Below are 20,415 nucleotides of genomic sequence, written 5' to 3' on the forward strand. Positions count from 1 at the left end.
ATAGCTAAAGCCTATATCAAGCGTCAGCCATAGTGTTGGTCTAAAAACCAATATTATTAATCTAGCATGACTGTCGTGGTAAAAAAAAGGGACTTTGCTTACTAAATAGCGGTTGTTCTCTCGAGTTTATTTGTCTTTAATATGTTGTAATTGTTCCGATTTTTCAGGAAAACAGATGGGGGGTTTAATGTGGTGCTTTAATCCTAAGGAATAGATCCCACAGCCGACAGCTCGTTTTAGCTGTAATAGACGACTTGGAAGTGTTAGCTCATTTTAGCAGACGAAAAGAAAAGCGATTAAACAGCAATGTTTACAAGCGTTCTGCACACCGAATCTAGTGTTTCTGGAAACTGGGCAGGCTTTGTGAAAGTCTGTAAAGTTCGTCCAATACAATCAAGTACAATTACATTTTATTAGGGTTTAAACTTAATGTCCTATTAGATTCCCAAATGGCGGAACATAGCAGGTGCATTGGAAACAGCTTTGGAAAATATGCACGTGTTACGTGTTATGCAGGTCATATGGAACTCAGTGGCTCATTTCAGTCACATCATTCTGGAAAAAATGAAACGTGCCAAAGTGCTCTTGTCAAGGTATTATATTACCATATGTGGATCTTCTTCAAACTGTTGGCACAAAGGAGGCACACAATTACCAGCATGGCGATGCTCCTGTGCACAAATCCAGCTCCATGAACATCTGCTTCACATGGTTTGAAGCGGAAGATCTCCTGCATTGACCTCAACCCTATTGAACATCTTTGGGATAAATGTAAACGGTTACTCAAATCTCAGAAGTGTGGAGGTTATTAGAGCAAATGAAGACTACAAGTGGAATGGGATGTTCAAAAAGAAGCACATACCAAACTTATGGTCAGGTGTCCACAAAAGATCTTTATAGATCTTTGGCTTTGTGCACAGGGGCATTGTCATGCTAGAACAGGTTTGGGTCTCAGAGTTTAAGTGAAGGGAATGTGTTTTCTTTGCCCCAAAAAAAGCACATCTGGCTGGAAAAGCCAGGTGTCGCAATACTTTAGCCCAGACAATGTGCAAAAAAAATAAATAAAATAAAATAAAATAAAAAAAAAATATATATAAAAGGGGCGAAATTAATTTTTTTTTTATTCACAATGTCCTTCAGATATAAAAAAATAAACTCCAGCAAAAAATTATTTTTAATTACTAAACACCAAGCACCAAGAATCCGGCAATTAAAACCGTCCGTGTGGAAACATAGCAAAAGTCCAGTTTGGTGTCCTGATGATTTACTTTATTTAAAACACCATCATTACTTTAAAACATTTACACAAATATTTTGTGTTTAAGCATCAATATTTGTTATAAAAAAACTTAAAGTATAAATTGAGGGTACATTTAGAACAGATACAAATGCAATTGAAATGTAGTTAATCGTGTGTTATCTCATGAAAATCATGCGGTTAATCGTTATTAAATATTTTATTTATTGATTGACAGCCCTAATGTATATATATATATATATATATATATATATATATATATATATATATATATATATATATATATATACACACACACACACACACACACACACGCACGCACACGCACACACAGGGAACAGATTTTTCTGCATTGAGAAAGAACAGAAAGCAGCAACAACATCTTAGATGTGACACAGAGTCTCTGAAATGCTTCAGTTTCAGCAACAAGACAAAAAATATCACTTTCTGCTCCCTAGGAAAATCCCATCCGTGTAGCTCCTGTGTTTTATTTTTATTCCCGTGAGTCGCGTTATTGATTTAATGAACCTTCATTATTTATTTTAAATAAGAGTTACGTTCTCTCTCTCACTCTCTGCATCTTTGTGCTTTTGTTTCTCTTGTAGATTCAGTTGATTTTTCTCTTTGTTTTCTTGTCTGCGTTAATATAATGATCCAGTTTCCACACCCGATGAACATATTGCAGGTTCAACAGAGCCACCAGGCTGAGATTCTCTGTTCTTTAGGTGTCACAGCGTTATTTGTGTAGCAGGCAGGATAGAGTTTCAGGCTGAAGAGGTTTATATTCAGCTCCGGCTTTCTTTTTTACTGACTTTTCCTTCTACTGAATATTCATTTTCCTGCTTGTTATTTGGTTGTGGAATAGATAAAAAGCTTGAGGAACATTATATGCAAGAAATCTACATTTCTGGTGGGATATTTTCCTCATAGTCGGTGTGTCATTAAATCTCTAGTTGTTTGTAAAGGACATGAGTTCGTCTCTGTTTGTCTGAACAAGTCAGACCCATCAAAACATGGAATCCACAAGACTTCTCAAGGTTTGTTGTGTTATCAAAACATTAGCAGATCCTTAAGTCTTAATGTCCTAATAAAGTTGTTTGTCCAGCACGTCCTACAGAAGCTTGATCAAATTGAGATTTGGTGAATTTCGTTGCCAAGGGAACACCTTGAACTCTTTGTGATGTTCCTCAAACCATTCCTGGACTATTTTCGAGGTGTGGCAAGGAGCACCTCCTTTTCTCTTCTGAAAGAAGATTCGCTCTCGTCAAAATAACATCCACATGAATGGCAGGTCCCAATGTTTCCCAGCAGAACATTGCCCAGAGCATCCCACCACCGCCCACCTGCTTGCCCTCTTTTCATCGTGCATCCTGGAGCCATACCTTCTCCAGGGAAGTGACACATGATGTAAAAGCAGATGTGTTTGACCAGACCAGGCACCTTCTTCCATTACTGCCATGTGCCTGTTGTCAGTGCATTTTGTGGTGTGCAGGAGTCCGCATTAGAACACTGACTCTTTTGCAGCTACACAGCTCTCTCTTATCAAATACTGCATCAACCTTTTCTGCAATTTGCTCCACATTAGCTTTTCTGTCTGATCGGTTGAGAAAAACTGTTCTTCAGTTCTTCCCCATGTGCATCTGTGAACCTTGGGTGCCTCTGATTCAGTCACTAGTTCACCGGTCGCTTTTCCTTGTGCTTTTTTTGGTAGTAACTAACCACTGCATATCCAGAACATGCCACAATCTGTTGTTTTGAAGATGCTCCAAAATCTAAGCATCACTTTTTTGGCTCTTGTCAATGTTTCTCACATCCATGTTATCTTTGACAAATTACACTTTTTGTATTAAATTTATAAACGTAACATAAACACATTTTATGCAGACAATATGGTGGGTCAGTCCCACGACCCTTCATGATATCAGCTCTTAAATACTGAATCTTTAGGTTGATTCATTAATTGACAGCTGAGAGACCTTCCCACCCTCTGCAGATTATATTCCCGGTTGTTTTCCTAGTCAAACATCTCCAGGATTTAAACTTCCAATCTCTCAAAAACAGAGTGCAGGCTGAGACTACTGCGTATTCTGGGAATAGTATTTTCTCTGACTTGATTTATAAGTCAAAAAATAATGAGCATTGACACGAATCCTGCAATTGCACTTCTTTCAGCTCCAGTCGCTTTGCTTTGCTTTGCTCTCATTTAAAGTCTATTGAGCCTGTAACACCGTGCCCTGTTTTATTATTTCCTCATTCTTTCTCTCTTTAAAGTTATAGAACACGAAGTAATAATATCTCAGCTTTAGGGGTTTAATAGAAATGTTTTTTTGTTTTTTTTTGTATTTGCAACACCCCAGCTGAAGTGCATTCTTTGTTCATTCGAAACTCTTTAGTTGTAATCTCTCAGTTTTTCTTTTTTTTTTTTGCACTTGACATCTTGGTGTTCTTGTCACCTCGTTGCAGCTTTAATCTACCTCACTCTGAAAACACTTAAAGGCTCACGAAAATTGGCTAATCGCGAGAAAGCGTTCGAGAAAGTGCATGCTATAAGTCTGTAAACACGGTACTGATTAGCGGTGTGTGGAACTGATTTGGATCGCACAAAATAAAAAAAAGCAGACGCCCGCGGTTTGCCAAGGAAATGCTGAGAAGCCCTTAGAGTTTAAGCTGAAGAGGTGGTTATCTAATGGAAAGCTCTGGAGACAGTTTTGGAAGATTATTCCATTCCCAAAGCCTCTAGAAAAAAAATAATGTTTGCTCCTAACATCCAATGAACACACATTTTTTTGTAGTTGTGCTTGGAGACTATAAAGACTTAGACAGGGCTTTTATTTCCAGAACAATTGGCGAAATGATCTTCCAATCGAATGAGAAAAACTTTACGTGACTTATGTTATGTGAAAGATATTTTGTTGCTGGAGGTGTTAAGTGTCTAATCCCGAGTATATCCTGAACTCCAAACATGGACACCTTGTATTATACCACCGACTTCGATATCAGTGACCCGAATACTCACTGCACTCGAATGGACTCAATCCTCTGCACTCATAATACAATCCCCCTCACTACACAACACAACACAACACCACACAACACTAAGTATTTCTTCTGCTTTGACTTTTCACCAGACGTACACTTGAGGGTATACGTTTCCAAATGGCGTACAGAATTTGCTGAATGGTAATAAAAACATGGAGGTGGAAGCTCAGTGGTAGACTTCTGGTAGACATCTGATCAGAAGGTTGTGAAATCAAATCCCACCAACTCTTAGCTTGCCACTGCTGGGCCCTTGAGCAAGTGTCTTTTGACTTAAGAAACAGACGTCCTTTTTCTGTTGTGTCTGCAGGAAGTTACAGCTCTGCCTCTGCCATGTTAATCTGTATTCTATGTGACTCTCAGGGCACGCCTCGGCCTCCGTAGTGTTGTGATGCGTGATTTTCACGTAGCAGCATCGGTGCTGAAAAACGGTTTAGAGACGAGAAACCGTTCTACATATAAAATATCGGTCACGAATTATTCGTCACTTTCTAAATATGTATAAAGTTGAAACACAATTCGGTTTTTTCCCCTATTTGAATAATGTATTTGGATTATCGTGTGTAAAGCTGATTTCCTATAAGCTTTATTAATAGTCACTGATGCTACTTTAAAAGTGCTGTAGAGAATTTGTATGTTTCTGTCTCTCTATATGAGGTGTGTGAGATTTAAATTGGCAGCCTATTGAGTTTACTCTTTACACAAACTAGGAATAAAAACGAAAGAACGGCTTTTAGTCCCAATTGGCCTTGAGTCAAAATCCTTTTTTTTTTTTTTTTTATTCTAAAGCTCTACTGAAGGATGTGATGTCTTCAAGAGTGTGTACAAAGCCTAATCGGGCTTTCAGAACAAACATAAAAGCAACTTTGTTTCTTTTATGCGAATGGTTTATTTTTATGACAGCAAGACGCAGTATTCGTATTATTATTTGTTATTGTCTGTGCTTTTTGTGCCATGTCTGGCTTTTTGCGAAGCTAGCCGCTGTGGCTCGGTGTGATATTCCCGCTGTCTTTCCGCAGGTTTGGGCCAGCAACTTCCTGCCTAATGAACCCGCGCTGGCTGAACGCTGTCAGAAGGAATATAAACAAAAGCACGGAGAGCCCATGCTGCTTCAGTACGCTCGCATGGAGGCCCAGGCACAGGTATCACATCACACAGACGTGAATATTAATACAGTAATCCGATCACGTGTCTGCTCAGAGTCCAGGTGACCAGGTGACCCAATACTTTTGGCAATAATAATATAATATATATAATATAATAAAAAAAGGTAAAACTGTGGGAAAACGTACTTTTTTAATGTTATCAGGTGGTTTCTTTCAGCACTTATTGATGAATGTTATTAGCAGAAAACATACAGGTTTTGAGTTTGCATCAGCTCTTCAGATCCTAAACCGTTTTGAGTTTCGGGGATTATGATAAAGAGGAACATACTGCAAACGAGTGAGGAAAATATTAAGACTCACTTTTAGGAAAATACTCAGTAAGAGAGCCATAATGCATTATCTATTAATAGTTGCATTTAATATTGTGGGACACGCCTAAATTAGTTCCTGTTATAACAGATATTGGTGTTGGATTCCCCCATTCCTCATAATTACACACTCTGTTGCTCATGGTAGTTCTTACCCTCCAGGTGTTTGTATTGTTTTTTATATTTTATAATGACCCAGATGAGAATGTGTTCTCTTTTGGGTCTGGTTCCTCTCGAAGTTTCTTTCCTATACCATCTAAGGAAGTTTTCCTCTGCCACAGTCACCCATAATTCTTACATTCTATTAAGCCGCTTTGAGAAAATGTCCATTGTTTGAAAAATTGCTATAGAAATAAAGTTTTATTGAATTGAAACAAATTATTCTTTGGACATGTGCACTTTTGTTCCATCAATATTAAATACACTAAAACTTGTGCCTTCTTTTTTTCACATTTAATTCCCATTTACACTAATAATATCCTCCACTCTTCTGGGAAGATGATCCACTAGATTTCTGAGTGTGCTTGCTGGGATTTCTGTGAGATTCATTTATCCACATGGGAGCAGGATATCTAGAGCAGGAGATCTACCACATCTTTCAACCCATGGAAAGCAGATCTTCATGGAGCTGAGTTTGTGCACGTCGTCATGCTGGAACACGTTTGTGGAAATAGTTTAGGGAAGAATACTTTTTGTCTGTGCAGTGTAATATATAAAGCTAGTGTTTGATATCTAACATGTTTTTGTGAGTTGTAAAGATTTCAACTTATATTACAAAGCATTTAAACTGGAGACTCCTTCTAGAGCACGTTTTTGTAACTTGTTTTTCTGGAGTGTTTTCCAAACAAGTCCCTGCTGTTAGCGTTTACTAGCGAACAGCCCCGTAACTCAGTTTTTCGTAGCGGTCTACAAGGGATCAGGAGGCTTCAGCATGTGATGTCCCAGAGCTGGTAAACTCTTGATAATCTCACCTGGAGCTTAATCATCATAACGCACTTGTGTTTGGGCTGAGTGGCTGCAGGAACAGTGGGAATTGAAGCATGGGAATTAACAAAAAACATCCTGCAATTAGCATAATGGTGGAGAAATTTCTCACGGCTAAGTTAAATTGCTTGGAAAAGTAGTACAGAGCGAGGGGGTTAGACATACTTCATCTGGATGCAGAACGGCAGGTCGGATTATGAAGCATGTGTGCGCTACATAATGTGTGTGGAAGGACGGTGAAATTAGAGGTTTGTGTGGTGTTTGTAAAATGAGAATATTACAGCCTGAACACAACAGCGGGACATTCCGCGGTTAAGGAGGAGACGATGGTAGTAGTAGTTTTCCCGGTGTGCATTTTATCCACACGTCTGAATTTACCGGTGTGTGTTATCATCAGTGCCTTGTAACCAGTAACACTTCATTCACCTATTAATGACCCACGACACTTAGAAACAAATTTTGGGATGCAAACTAATGTTATGAACACAAGCTAGTTCCTGTTATCATGTTTATGACCAATCATCCGTCCATCAATTCATCCATCAATTCATCCATCTATTCATCCATCTATTCATCCATCCATCCATCCATCCATCCATCCATCCATCCATCCATACATACATACATACATGCATACATACATGCATTTATCCAGCCATATGTCCGTCCACCTATCTTTCCATACATTCATCCATCCATCCATCCATCCATCCATCCATCCATCCATCCATCCATCCATCTATCCATCCGTCCATCCATCCATCCATCCATCCATCCATCCATCCATTTATCCAGCCATTTGTCTGTCAACCTATCTTTCCATCCATCCATCCATCCATCCATCCATCCATCCATCCATCCATCCATCCATCCATCCATCCATCCATCATCCCTCCATCCTTCCATCCATTCAACCATCCATTTATCCAGCCATAATCCATCCATCCATCTATCCATCCATCCATCCATCCATTTATCCAGCCATATGTCCGTCCACCCTTTATCCAGCCATCCAGCCATATGTCCATCCATCCATCCATCCATCCATCCATCCATCCATCCATCCATCCATCCATCCATCCATCCATTTATCCAGCTGTATGTCCATCCATCCATCTATCCATCCATCCATCCATCCATCCATCCATCCATCCATCCATCCATTTATCCAGCTGTATGTCCATCCATCCATCCATCCATCCATCCATCCATCCATCCATTCATCCAGCCATATGTCCATCCACCCATCCATCCATCCATCCATCCATCCTTCCATCCATCCATCCATCCATCCATCCATCCGTCCATCCATTCATCCAGCCATATGTCCATCCATCCATCCATCCATCCATCCATCCATCCATCCATTTTTTTTATTCAACAAAATTCTTTTTTAAAAATGTTTGCCTTTAATGATGCAGCTCATTTTTTATTTCTTATGTGTGAACTAATATGCCATGGAATCGTTACAATATTAAAACTAATTCATTCATATATATTCATATGCTACAGGTGGAACTCCTTCAGCTTTAGATGCTGTTATACAAAACTGTTATCCACAGATTAATATGACTGTCTTTGAAAAACTAACCTACATTTTCTGGTTTAGAAAGATCACTGTTATCTGTGAATGAGGTTAAAAAGGTCTTTTGGCTTTAAGTAGGTCAGGTTTTTCTTTATGGCTGAAATGCAAAGCTTTGTTCACTCTTACAATTCTGTCTGAAAAACGCAGGTTTTTTTTTTACAGTGGGCATCTCTGTGCAGCTTTTTCACACTTTTTGACTTCCTCCAGTCACCATTCGGGAAGTTTCAGCCAGCTGTTAAAAAGCATTCGAACTGGAGACTTCTTTCAGTAAGCTGTCCATGTGAAGAGTCCTTTATACAGGTTCTCGATGTGAGCTATTATATTAAAAAAAATATTATATATTAAAATAGGCATGCTAGTCGTCATGGGCTGCTTAAAAAATTGCTAATGAAACTATGAAACACGCGAGCTTTGAGGATGGATTTGGACTGTATTTAATTTCAACAATCTGCTACAAAGGCTCAGGACCATCAATTGCATTTAATCACCATCACTTTGGAGTCTGGTTCCTCTCAAGGTTTCTTCTTGGTACCATTCCAGGGAGTTTCTTTCCTCACTTATTAGGGACAAACTTACAATTATAAGAAACAAACTTATACACTCTTAATTAATGTTTTTATCTCTGCAAAGAATTGAAAATGAACCAACACCATCTGACCAAACAGATTTGAGTTAGCTATCCAATAGCACTGTGTTTTGTAGAGCCTGTGCGATGATCTGACTCGGCTCAAATAAGTAGTAACGGAGCTTCGAGGACTGAGTGCATTATATCATGCTGTTCTGTAATATCGTTCTGATGAGGCCAAGACTGAGCAGATAATTAACCAACAACATGTCGGCTTGTTTAATCTAATTTACGTTGCTCCAGATCACTTCAGATCTGTAATTATAGCTTTCTCTCGCATGAATATTGAGTTTCATTGCCACATTTATGCTTCATTGATCATTTTTAAGGCTGTTTAAAATGTCAGTCAAGCATCACGTCTCTTCTTTATCTGTTATGGATTGAGGGTTTCCGTAGGGTCTGAAGAAGAACTACATTTTAGGCCGTGAAAAGTTTCAAAATTGCTGTTCCAGGTCTTAAATCATTTTAAACAGGTCTTAATCTTCCGATGTCAGTTTAACGCCACCTCTCATGCTCATTGAAGTGCTCATGTAGCACATGGCAATGCGTTTTTTTTGTTTGTCTGTTTGTTTCTGTGTTTGTTGTAGTTCTTTCTTTTCCTGCTTTATGGTTACATATTTCACCAACATGCAACAGCCAATCAGCTTTCTGTTTTTGCCGTGACACTCAAAATGTAAAAGTTTTGTGATTTTTACCTTCAAAAGATTTTATTTAGGGCTCGGTTAAGTCCAGTCGCTAACAACGGATTTGTGTGTGTTTCTGATGTCGTGATACAAGTCTTAAATTTCATTCTTAATAATCTTAAAAAGTCTTAAATTTGACTTAAATGTGAAACCCTGGGAAACCCTAGACTGCAGCGGTGATGTGTGTAAAAGCTTTAGTATCTTCGTTAAGAAAACTGGTGTCTTCATTTAAATGTTTAAGTTCTTAGATAAAAACTATTCAGGTTGTAGTAAAAGTACTACGAACTACACAAAGTCATTTATGTGATCCAATATTATCATTCTATACTTTGAATGACTGCGGTGTTATAAAATAAAATTACTGCCCTCATTCCGTCCTGCTATTATCATTAAATATTGACTCGGCTCTAAGAACCACTGCATTCCTTAATAAAACGCTGTCCAGGACACGACGGATGTGTTTAATTTTACTTTTATGTTTGCTTTAGTTTTTTCTTTTGTTTTTTTGTGTTGCTTTTTTTTCGGAGGAGGAGAAAAGGAGGAGAAGTGCAATTTGGCGCCGGTGGGATTGAGGAAAAACCGAGGCAACTCATCTTAATGGCTTCGCCCTCACCCAGGAGTTCCCATTATCACTGTGCTGCTAAGGCTAACTTGGGCTCCATGTAATCTCTCATGTGTGGGCAGCAGGGGTTCAAAAAAAAAACTGCTGACCAGCTGGAAGTTTTTCATTCATCTACGCCTTAGAAAAGTCTTTTCCTTTTTTCAGTGCCTGTAATAATAATACGATTATGTAATGTACCTTATCTACACATTGGACTGTGACTGAGGGAAGTAGTAGCTCTGTGGTTAAGACGTTGGATGACTGATTGAAAGGTTGTGGGGTCAAATCCCAGCTCCACCGAGCTGCCACTGCTGGGCCCTTGAGAAAGGCCCCTAACCCTCAACTCAATAAGGACGTCTGCCAAATGTAACAAATGTAAATGACCAATCAAATCAACTTGAACGCTATAAAATTATAATTGCTGCTTCAACTAAATAATTATTTATGAGGTGAAAAAGTATCTTGGTTCCAGAAGTATTATCTATATTTCCACACTATCACCTTCAAATCAGTCCCCTTGCACAGCAATACAGAGCTCCCAGCGTTCTTCTGGAACGTGTCCTGGAAGTCTTCTTTTTAAAGCTCCTTGATCTCCGCAACGGTGCAACCTTTGAGCCTTATCTTCTGAAAGAGTCCGCAGGAGTCAAATCCGGGTGGGTGCAGAAGCGAGATTGTGTGGATCGTTCTCTGAAGATCATCATGCACAAGTTTCCATTTCGAGCTTGTCAAAGGTCTTCCTGATTTCTCGTTGTCTTCCAACGATGTTTTTCCGCTCTTGAAGCGTGCTCCTGAAACTGCTGCAGTGTCGCCGTATGTCTAACATATGTCCTGTCAAACGTCTCTGTGGAAGATTTGCCCAGTTTCATGCAGAATTTCACGTTTGCTTTTTGTTCTAAGTTGCTGAAATCATAAACGTGTGAACGCACGTGGGTCAGAACCGCACAAGTTACACCATCAGTCTACAAACATTTTAAAACCACCTCGTGTAACAGCAGATGGAGAGTAAATATTATCCAAAAAAAAAGCAAATACCAATATTTTAGTTAGATGTTTGCAATCTTTTGTCAATATATTGATAAAGACCTTTAGTTGTGTGGTTAAACTTGGAATATTGGATTTTTTCTTATTGGATGAAGAGACTTACTGTGTCTCTCATCAGTTGTGAGATCCACTGTATCAAACCAGAATTTCAGTCAGAGCGGATGTTTATATTGAGAACCTATAAGATGTTAATCACATTTTAAACTATAATTTGACTTGCAGTCTAAAAGAAAATCTTTTCGTATCCAAGATCACTCAGTTTACACCAGTGCATTCCTTAAAAATGGTTTTGGATTTTTTTTAAACACGCCCGTCTGCTGATCTCCCCATGCGATGGATGCGGTCCATTCTCTCGTGGTGAGTGTGGCTTATATCCCTGCTTGCTTACTAGCAGCTCTTTCACACTCTTGCCTGGCCATGGCCTTTTTTTTTTCCTTCCCTCACCGCAATCTGGACTGTTTTGGCCCGAGCTTGTGCTTTTTTCCATGGCAAGATTATTGGCCTGCCATCGCCAGCCATCTGCGCACCTGCAGAGAGAGATTTTGGACCTGCTTTCCCTCTGACCTCTGGGGGAAATTTCCTCTGGGTCCATTTGTTAAAGTTTTAAATCACATTTTTTTGAAAGTTAGGTACTAATTAAGTGTATTGGATTCTGAAAAAATCCAAATTTGATTGCTTCTGGTCTCATCATAAAGTTATGTTTGTTGTTGCGAGCGATGCTAGTTACATTTGGCTAACTGACAACTTTAAAATGAGAAGAAGAAGAAAAGTCGTCTCTCTTCTTTCAGGCAAGCTTGGATTGAGGTATTTTTTTTTTGTGCTACATCTCTGTTGCGAACCGACGACCAGCTCACAAACCGTTTTTGACAGGGCATGGGGAGTGGTGAAGGCTGAAAGGCACGGTCATGCTGTGCTTCACCGTGGCTCATTGTGCCTCCTTCACACGGGAAACACAGCCATCTTTCATTCCTCTTGAAAGCAGAACGGCCGAAAATCACAGGATGGCTCCGGTTTCGCTCCTCCACACACATACCCCCTCCTAGGATCTTTTTTCCCCCATTAGCATTTTTTCACATTTCTGATAATAAACTCAATGAAACAGTGCCCCAGGATTTTGAGAATGTTCCAGGTTAAATGTCCAGAAATGGACAAATAATCACCAGATGTCTTAATTTAAGAAATAAAACTATATAATTTGCGTTGCAGTTTCACTGATCATTGTGGGTCTGATTGAAATTTTTTCCCTGTGAAATTAAATTCTCAATCTTTTCTTGCGGTGTTTGTTCAGGTCAGTAAACAACACGCTTTGTGGCTTTTACACGGTGATATTAAAATGTTTTGAGACTATTTTGTAACATACCAACAGATGGCAGCACAAGGCTGCACGCACAGTCACAGGAAGCACTGACCTTCATAAGTCATTGCGCCGAAAGGACATTGTTTTTTTTGTACATCGGGAGCTGTGCAACTGGTGCTATTCTGACCACAATTTCATCAATGACAGCGACGGGATCTACAATTGACGTGCTAAACAATTGATGCTCAACAACAACTATGCACCCTGTCACCGAGCTCTCCTCACACGTGAGTTTTTCGCCGGTAACAACATGATCTTACTTTCTTACCCACCCTACTCCCCAGATTCGGCCCCTGCAGACTTTGCCCTCTTCCCGAATATGTAGATGCAGCTCAAAGGTTGCCATTTTGACACCGTTATGGCGATCCGGCACGTACTGCAAAAGATGCTCGACACGCTTCGAAAAAGAAGACTTCCAGGACACGTTCCAGAAGAACACTGGGGGTGCTATATTACTGTGCAAGGGGACTGATTTGTAGGTGATAGTGTGGAAATAAAGTACTATCTTGTAAACAGAGCGAGTCTCCAAACATGCATATGAACTGATAGCGTAATAATGTAGTATATTAATCTACCACAGGTTATGATATCTACTGTATTTGTCTTCTTGTATCGTATGGTGTAGGATAAAGTTGCCGTGAGCGAAGTATTCAGAGGAACAGCAGCAGTACGGATGTGGAGTTAGGATGCTTGGAAAATGTGGCCCTCAGGATTGAAGCCAATTTTCTTCAATGAGTGAATCTGAAGTAGGCCCAAAAGTGTGTTTGTGGGTTTTTTTTATTGCAGTTTTAAGCAGTACTTTAGAATGATTCAACCACCCAATCATTTCCCACCATGCCTCTAAAATAGGAGTGATTATCACTGAGAAGATAAACGCATTTCAAAACATTTCCCCACTGACTGGTCGTTTATTTCGAACGAATCTTTTATTTGACTTGGGACGAATGGATTGTCTCGGAGAGCGAGTCCTGGATCTTGTGTTGGCCACCCTTGTGCAGCGTCCTGAAATCTGGGATAGTCTTCTGGCCTTTTTTATTCTTTTATTACGAGTCGTAACAAACGCATATATTCTGTTTTAGATGCAGTATTGGGACACCTGACTTTTCTAAGCCAGACGTGGTTTTTCCCCAAACTGTTGATACACAATCGTATGGGACGTTTTTGGATGCTGTAGCATGAAATTTTCCCTTTACTTAAACTAGGAGACCCAAACTTGTTCCAGCATGACAATACTCCTGTGCACAAAGCCTGCTCTATGAACATCTGCTTTACATGGGTTGGAGTGGAAGATTATTATATATTTACATTTATAGCATTTGGTAGACAGTCCAGAGAGTCAAGAGCAAATCTGAGCAGAGCAGTTGAGTGTTAAGGGCCTTGCTCAAGTTTGCTGGTGCTGGGATTTTAAGCTTGTGATCCAAAGCCTTAACGACTGAGCCACCACTTCCCATTTAAAAATCGCTTGAGTGGCCTGCTACAGAGCTCTGATCTTAACCATACTGAACACCTTTGGGATTATGGTAAATGCTGACTGCACCCCAGGCCTCCTCACCTTCTCACCTACATCAGTACCTGACTTTACTAACACCCTTGTGGCTGAATGAATCTCCACAAATCTCCACAGAATCTAGTAAAACATCTTTCCAGAAGAGTGGAGGTTATTATAACAACAAATGGGGACTAACTTCCACAAATTGATTCTCCCCAATCTGATTAATGTTCAAGTAAAATGGCATATATGGATGAGCGAGTTTGAAAAATGGCCATTCCAAGGCAAAAACAGAGCTACAAGCTTGATTGTAGAACCTCCAGCCCTCCAAATGTGAAGTAATATTCCTGCCTTATGCTTAGTATTCCTGGGATTTGAGAAAAACAACAAAAAAATGTTTTAATGGATTATCTGACCTCGCAATGGTTACAGCATCCTCCAGACTTTACTCACAGTGAAATGCTTATTATAAAATGCTAATCGGATGTACGCTGCAATTGCATTTCCTGTGTGTGTGTGTGTGTGTGTGTGCGTGTGCGTGTGCGTGCGTGTGCGTGTGTGTGTGTGTGTGTGTGTGTGTGTGTGTGGGTGTGCGTGCAAGTAATATAAATTTAACTGCAAAACATATATTTACAATTGCACTTGGCTTCCATTAAATTAAAATGCAAATGCAAAAGTCCATCCGTCATTTAATTTCCAGCGTCAGTCTGCCTTAAAAAAAAGACCAGTTCTTACATTCGCACTTGTGCTTTCTCGATGCACGTGCCATCCCATTTGCGTTTTTGCAGCCAGAAAGGTGCGTCCATCAATCAAACGCTGTGGGTGGGTTTTTTGTTTTTACTTAGTTTTCAATCAAAAATGTCAATCAAATCAAAGCTAAATAATCGATATCTCTTTTAATGATCGTGATCATATCATAGGCTTTAAATACGAGGTGGTATCAAAAAGTGAGTTTACCACGTCTGCGATTTCATCACGGAAACGCAAGTTAGAACGGAGAGCAAACGTGAAATTCTGCGTGAAACTGAGCAAATCTGCCACAGAGACATTTGACGTGACGTACGTCTGACATGCGGCGTTCGAGCCGTTCGAGGTGTTTCGAACGCCACAGGCGCTTCAAGAGTAAAAGAACATCGCTGGAAGATGAAGAGAGATCAGGAAGACAAGCTCAACCCCCGAAAAAGTTGAAACCGCTTGAAAACGATCCGCATGATCTCACGTTTGCACCCGTCCTTCTCACCAGATTTGGTTCCTTTGGACTTCGCCCTCTTCCCAAACATGAAGATCCAGCTCAAAGGTTGCCGCTTTGACATTGCGGAGATCCGGCAGCAAACACACTGCCAAATCAAGGCTTCCAGGACACATTCCAGAAGAACGCGGGGAGCTCTGTATTGCTGTGCAAGGAGACTATTTTGAAGGAGATTGTGTGGAAACGTAGATAAACAAAGTACTTTCTTGTAAGGTGCACGTTTCAGCTCTCTTTTACTTGCTGGGATTTGAATTAGCACAGTATTGCACTTGTGAATATCCTAGCAGTGTGTGTGGAGGAAAGAGTCATGGGAAGGACGGCTGTAATGACTGCTGCAGGGGTGACTCTGCAGGTTAATGAGCATTTTAATGCCACCGATAGAAGACATAACCCTCTGCTTTAATCTGAGGAGACGAGGCCATTCTACCTCTCATTTTCCTCCATGTAGGAAGCTTTGAAGAAATCTGTAGAGTTTCACCTTCTGTATAGACTTGCAACACATGCACAGGGCTTGGGAGGCAATACTGGAATGGAGAAAAGTATTTTATGGCACAACTAAGTAATTCATTAAGGGAAAATCCTTGTAGGTTCTTTATTGCGGCTATTCTGTCACACACTTTGTCTTTATTGTGTTTGGAGTACGGCGGCAAGTGACAGCTTAATGTGAAGTATCTCCATCTGCACGAGTTAAGGGAGAGAAAGGAAGAAACACTCTTTCTTTTGCTGAGCGACTGAGATGCATACTAAAGAAGAGTTCAAGGTCAAAAGCGCTATTTATGTGCAGGCGTGTTGTTTCAGAGTCTACCATTACTGCTGACAATCTGTGCTTCAGCAGTGGGTCTGTATGAGGCATAGCTAATTAACAGAATTCATTCACTAATAATGTGAACAATAAGCATAGAAATTTATTAAACCCAGGGTGTGGGGGTTTAGTTTGAGGGTTGAATAGAGGGTTGGCGGATTGGTTGGAGGATTGGTTGGGGGAGTGTTGGGGAATTGGTGTGAGGGTTGAAGGAGTGTTGGGGGAAGGGTTGGGGGATGGGTGTAAGGGTTGGAGGCATGTTGGGGAAGTGTTGGGGGATGGGTGTGAGGGTGGGGGGTGTTGGGTGATTGGTGTGAGTGTTGGGGGAGTGTTAAGGGTTGAGGAGTGTTGGGGGATTGGTGTGAGGGTGGGGAAAGTGTTGGGTGATTGGTGTGAGTGTTAGGGGGTGTGTTGGGGGATTAGTGTGAGGGTTGAGGGAGTGTTGTGGGATTGGTGTGAGGTTGGGGGAGTGTTGGAGGATTGGTGTAAGTGTTTGGGGGGGTGTTAGAGGATTGGTATGAGTGTTGGGGGGCATGTTGTGGGATTGGTGTGAGGGTTGAGGGATTGGTGTGAGGTTTGGGTGGAGTGTTTGGGGATTGGTGTGAGGGTGGGGGAGTGTTGGGGGATTGGTTTCAGGTTGGGGGAGTTTTGGGGGATTGGATTGAGGTTGGGGGAGTGTTGAGGAATTGGTTTGAGGTTTGAGGTTGGGGAAGTGTTGGGGTATTGGTTTAGGATTTGAGGTTAGGGGAGGGTTGAGGAATTGGTTTGAGGTTTGAGGTTGGGGAAGTGTTGGGGAATTGGTTTAAGATTTAAGGTTAGGGGAGTGTTGAGGAATTGGTTTGAGGTTTGAGGTTGGGGAAGTGTTGGGGAATTGGTTTGAGGTTGGGGGAGTGTCGGGGGATTGGTTTGAGGTTGGGGAAGTCTTAGTGGTATTGGTTTGAGGGGGGATTACAATTTTAATTGTATTAAATATACATGTTTTGATTTCTGCAGAGCGTGTAATAAAAGTAGAATTGGACACGTGTGTATATTGGCTGTGGAGATTTGCTCAATCACTCTCAAGATTGCTTGATGGTTACGATGTTGGTCTTCTGATTGGAAGGTCATGAGTTCAAATACCAGCAACACCAAGCTGCCACCGCTGGGCCCTTGCCCTTGAGCAAGGCCCTTGTTGTATATTTGAGATGGTATTTTCAAGGATTAAGGGCGTGGCTCACAGGCTTTGTAGGAGCTTGATGGTGCTGGAAACCTTCTGCTTAGTATGAACAATCTCACCTGCCTACCATCACTGAGCATAGGACTTATCTTTAAGATCTCTTTTTCCATATCACATTCTCTCCATCTGCAATATGTACCACCAATGCACGTGAATGAATCTGGCATGGGGGCTTCTCTGCAGGAAAAAAGCCATTTAATGTGGAATAGATGAGCTGTGCTGCCACATAATAGTTAATGATCTATTTTAAGGTGTGCAATCAATTTGTGAAGGTCTTCAAAGTCATTAAAGGGAATTTGAGCATAATTTAAATTAATGCTATTTTTCCCTCTCTTTCAGTGGCCTTCGTCTTTTTTTCTTCTCCTGGAGTCTTCTAGATGCCACCCGAAAGTATTCATTACATACCGTTTCGCTTTCTAATGAATCATTTATAACCAGTTACTTCTGTCTTTCATGTGAAAAAAAGAGCAGAGCAAAAAAAAAAAAAAAAACAGATCCGCCGCTATTTACTTTAGTTACTTGCGCAATTACGATGTTCGAGATGTTCGCAGCTTCATCCTAACGTGTCCGAGTGCTCTATGAGAGCCGTGCTCGATGAGGATGACGCTTTTTAAGGCCTAATCAGATTGGTTATGATCCATTAGTGAGATAGAGTCGAGTTCTCCATGTGTTTCCTAAAGACGTCTGTAGAATATTAACTCAGTGAGGTAATAGAACGCAGCGGGAGTTCTCCGCCAAAAGCTCGTTAACAAAGCTATTTTATTTTCCTCTTTGTAAGAGATCCCAACCCCTCCCAAAACACACACACACACACACACACACACACACACACACACACACACACAAGGTGTTGTGATAATTATAACACAGTGTTTTATTGCAATTACGACATGGTGTTCATGTGGAGAAGAACAGGTGCTTAAAATAACAGCCTTGTACAATGATCACGAACGAGGACCAAACAAGTCCATCCTGCTGGAGCAAATAATAAAAACAAGAGAAATGTGTCTGAGACTTATTGAAATTCAGACCCAGGCTTTTATTTAGAACGAATTCTTGACACAAGTGTTGATAAAATATCAGGGCTTCGTCCTCTCACAATAATTTCAGGGAAAAATTTCAATTTCTCAACACGACCTTCAGGAAGGAAATGTACACTGTATAGCCTCATTACGACGTAACCTCGGTCTGGATGCCATGATTGCTGACGCCACTTGAACTGTCTGGCTGGGATGTGGGTGCGCTCAGGGATCTGAAACGTTCTAAATATTCATTTAACCTTTCTGGCCTTTTTTAAAGTTACAGAATTTCAGAATTATTGGCACCCTTGAGAAAGAGGAAGAAAACTGTACTTCATATTAACAATGAGAAACATATTTACTATTAATCTCATTCTGGAATGTCTAACAAGCTCAGAGAACTTGGAGAAAAATCTTGGACCACTTCTTCCACCACCACTAAAGGCAGAATATCTCAAGCTGCTTTGGTTTATTTATATAAACACCATCTTGGTGGAAAAACATAGTGTTGTGTTTGTCCTTCAACCATTTGTGTGTTGATTTCGATGGTTGTTTGTGTTCATTATCTGGTCAAATTTATTCACCTGTGGCCGAGTCATAACCTCTTGCCACAGCCAAACAATGTTTGGTGCTGAAAAATGCAGAATTCATGATGCCATCAGATTTAACGAAATCCCATGACCACCAGGTGCAAAAAAACATTGACAAAGGATGATCAATCATGCGCTATATTTGTTTTTTGGTCTTTTTTGTTTACATGTCAGGAGTGTTTGAGTTTAGTCAAGAATAGTTTCATCTCGAAGGCAATCTACCTCATGAACAGTGAAATACTTCTTCTTCTTCTTTCATTAGGGGTGCCCCAGAGGATCCTCCTCCTTCACCTTTTTCTTTACCTCTATCCTCAGCATTCTTCTACTGATTTACCCCTGCTTTGAACATGACCAAACCATCTCAATCGCATCTCTCTCACCGTGTCTCCAAAACGTCCATCTGAGCTGTGCCTCTACTAAACAAATTTCTAATCCTCTCAATCATCGTCGCTCCCAATGAAAACCACAGCATCTTCAACTTGGTTCCGCCTTCTGTCTTTTTGTCAATTTCTGTGCAATACCACGTCTGGAAGGTTGAAGGAACGTGGCACAGGGTTACTGATTGAAAGGTTGTGGGTTCGAGGCTTGTAACCCTCTGTCACTGAAACACCTTGTAAGTGTGAACATACTTGCCCATTCCGTCTAAGGTGCCTTGTTGAGTGTATAAAAGTTAATGTAGAAATGAACTGGTAACATATGAACAAACAGGTGCACTTGAACACGTTATTCCCCGAGTTGTCGTAGGACGTCTGGAATTTGAAAAGAACCTTTTTCAAAGCATTTCAGTACATGGGTGATGATGTGTCTTTGATTAGGGCCTGTTTTCTCGTTCCATAACGAATGTAGAACATTAAGAGCCTGCAGCACTGCTGAGGAACACGATAAACGCTCTCAGTGCTCTACAAAAACACAATAATAATAATAAAACATTGAAACGGCCGGACTGTCAAACATGGCGGAAAGTTGATCTCTGCCACTTGTGTAAACGAGACACCTAATGGTTTGGATGAAAATCCTGTGAGAAGTTACAGTCTGCATCTGCGCCTGGCATGAGAATAAAGCCGGCTCTTTTTATAGCGGCGTGATGAGTTAATCATATGCTCTCACGTGTCCACTTCCAGTGCTCCTCATGGCTCTGTCTGAAAAGGGCACCTGGGACATGTCTTGTGATGATAATGACAGCATCGGCTCAGCCTTCTGCTTTTATTTTTGCTTCTTCTTTTTTAGCTCATCCCTCTTTTCCATACCAGATCATGGAGGATGGGAGGAAAATGAAGAAATAAGGTCATGTGTGAATGTGAATGTCATTTCTAAGAGGAGGCGGAAGTTCGATTCGAGTGAGCTCCTCGTGCTGAGCCTCTAATAAGAAGAAGAGGCCTCTGGTGCGACTTTGTCAGCTGGGCTAA

General features: G+C 40.6%; 1 protein-coding gene across 2 annotated transcripts in view; it reads left to right on the forward strand.

The window, feature by feature from the left end:
- Nucleotides 1-20,415, forward strand: part of galt (galactose-1-phosphate uridylyltransferase) — an 86,626-nt gene that overhangs the window by 20,457 nt on the left and 45,754 nt on the right. Inside the window, exon 7 of one of the 2 annotated variants that reach the window (XM_083567993.1) lies at nt 5,314-5,436. The exons of the other annotated variant lie outside the window; for it this stretch is intronic. Coding sequence (XP_083424119.1) covers nt 5,314-5,436 — 123 coding nt within the window. The remainder of the gene's footprint in view (nt 1-5,313; nt 5,437-20,415) is intronic. 2 annotated transcript variants of the gene reach the window in all.

This window comes from Silurus aristotelis, assembly GCF_946808225.1.
Source record: "Silurus aristotelis genome assembly, chromosome: 18".
Classification (NCBI taxonomy): Eukaryota; Metazoa; Chordata; class Actinopteri; order Siluriformes; family Siluridae; genus Silurus; species Silurus aristotelis.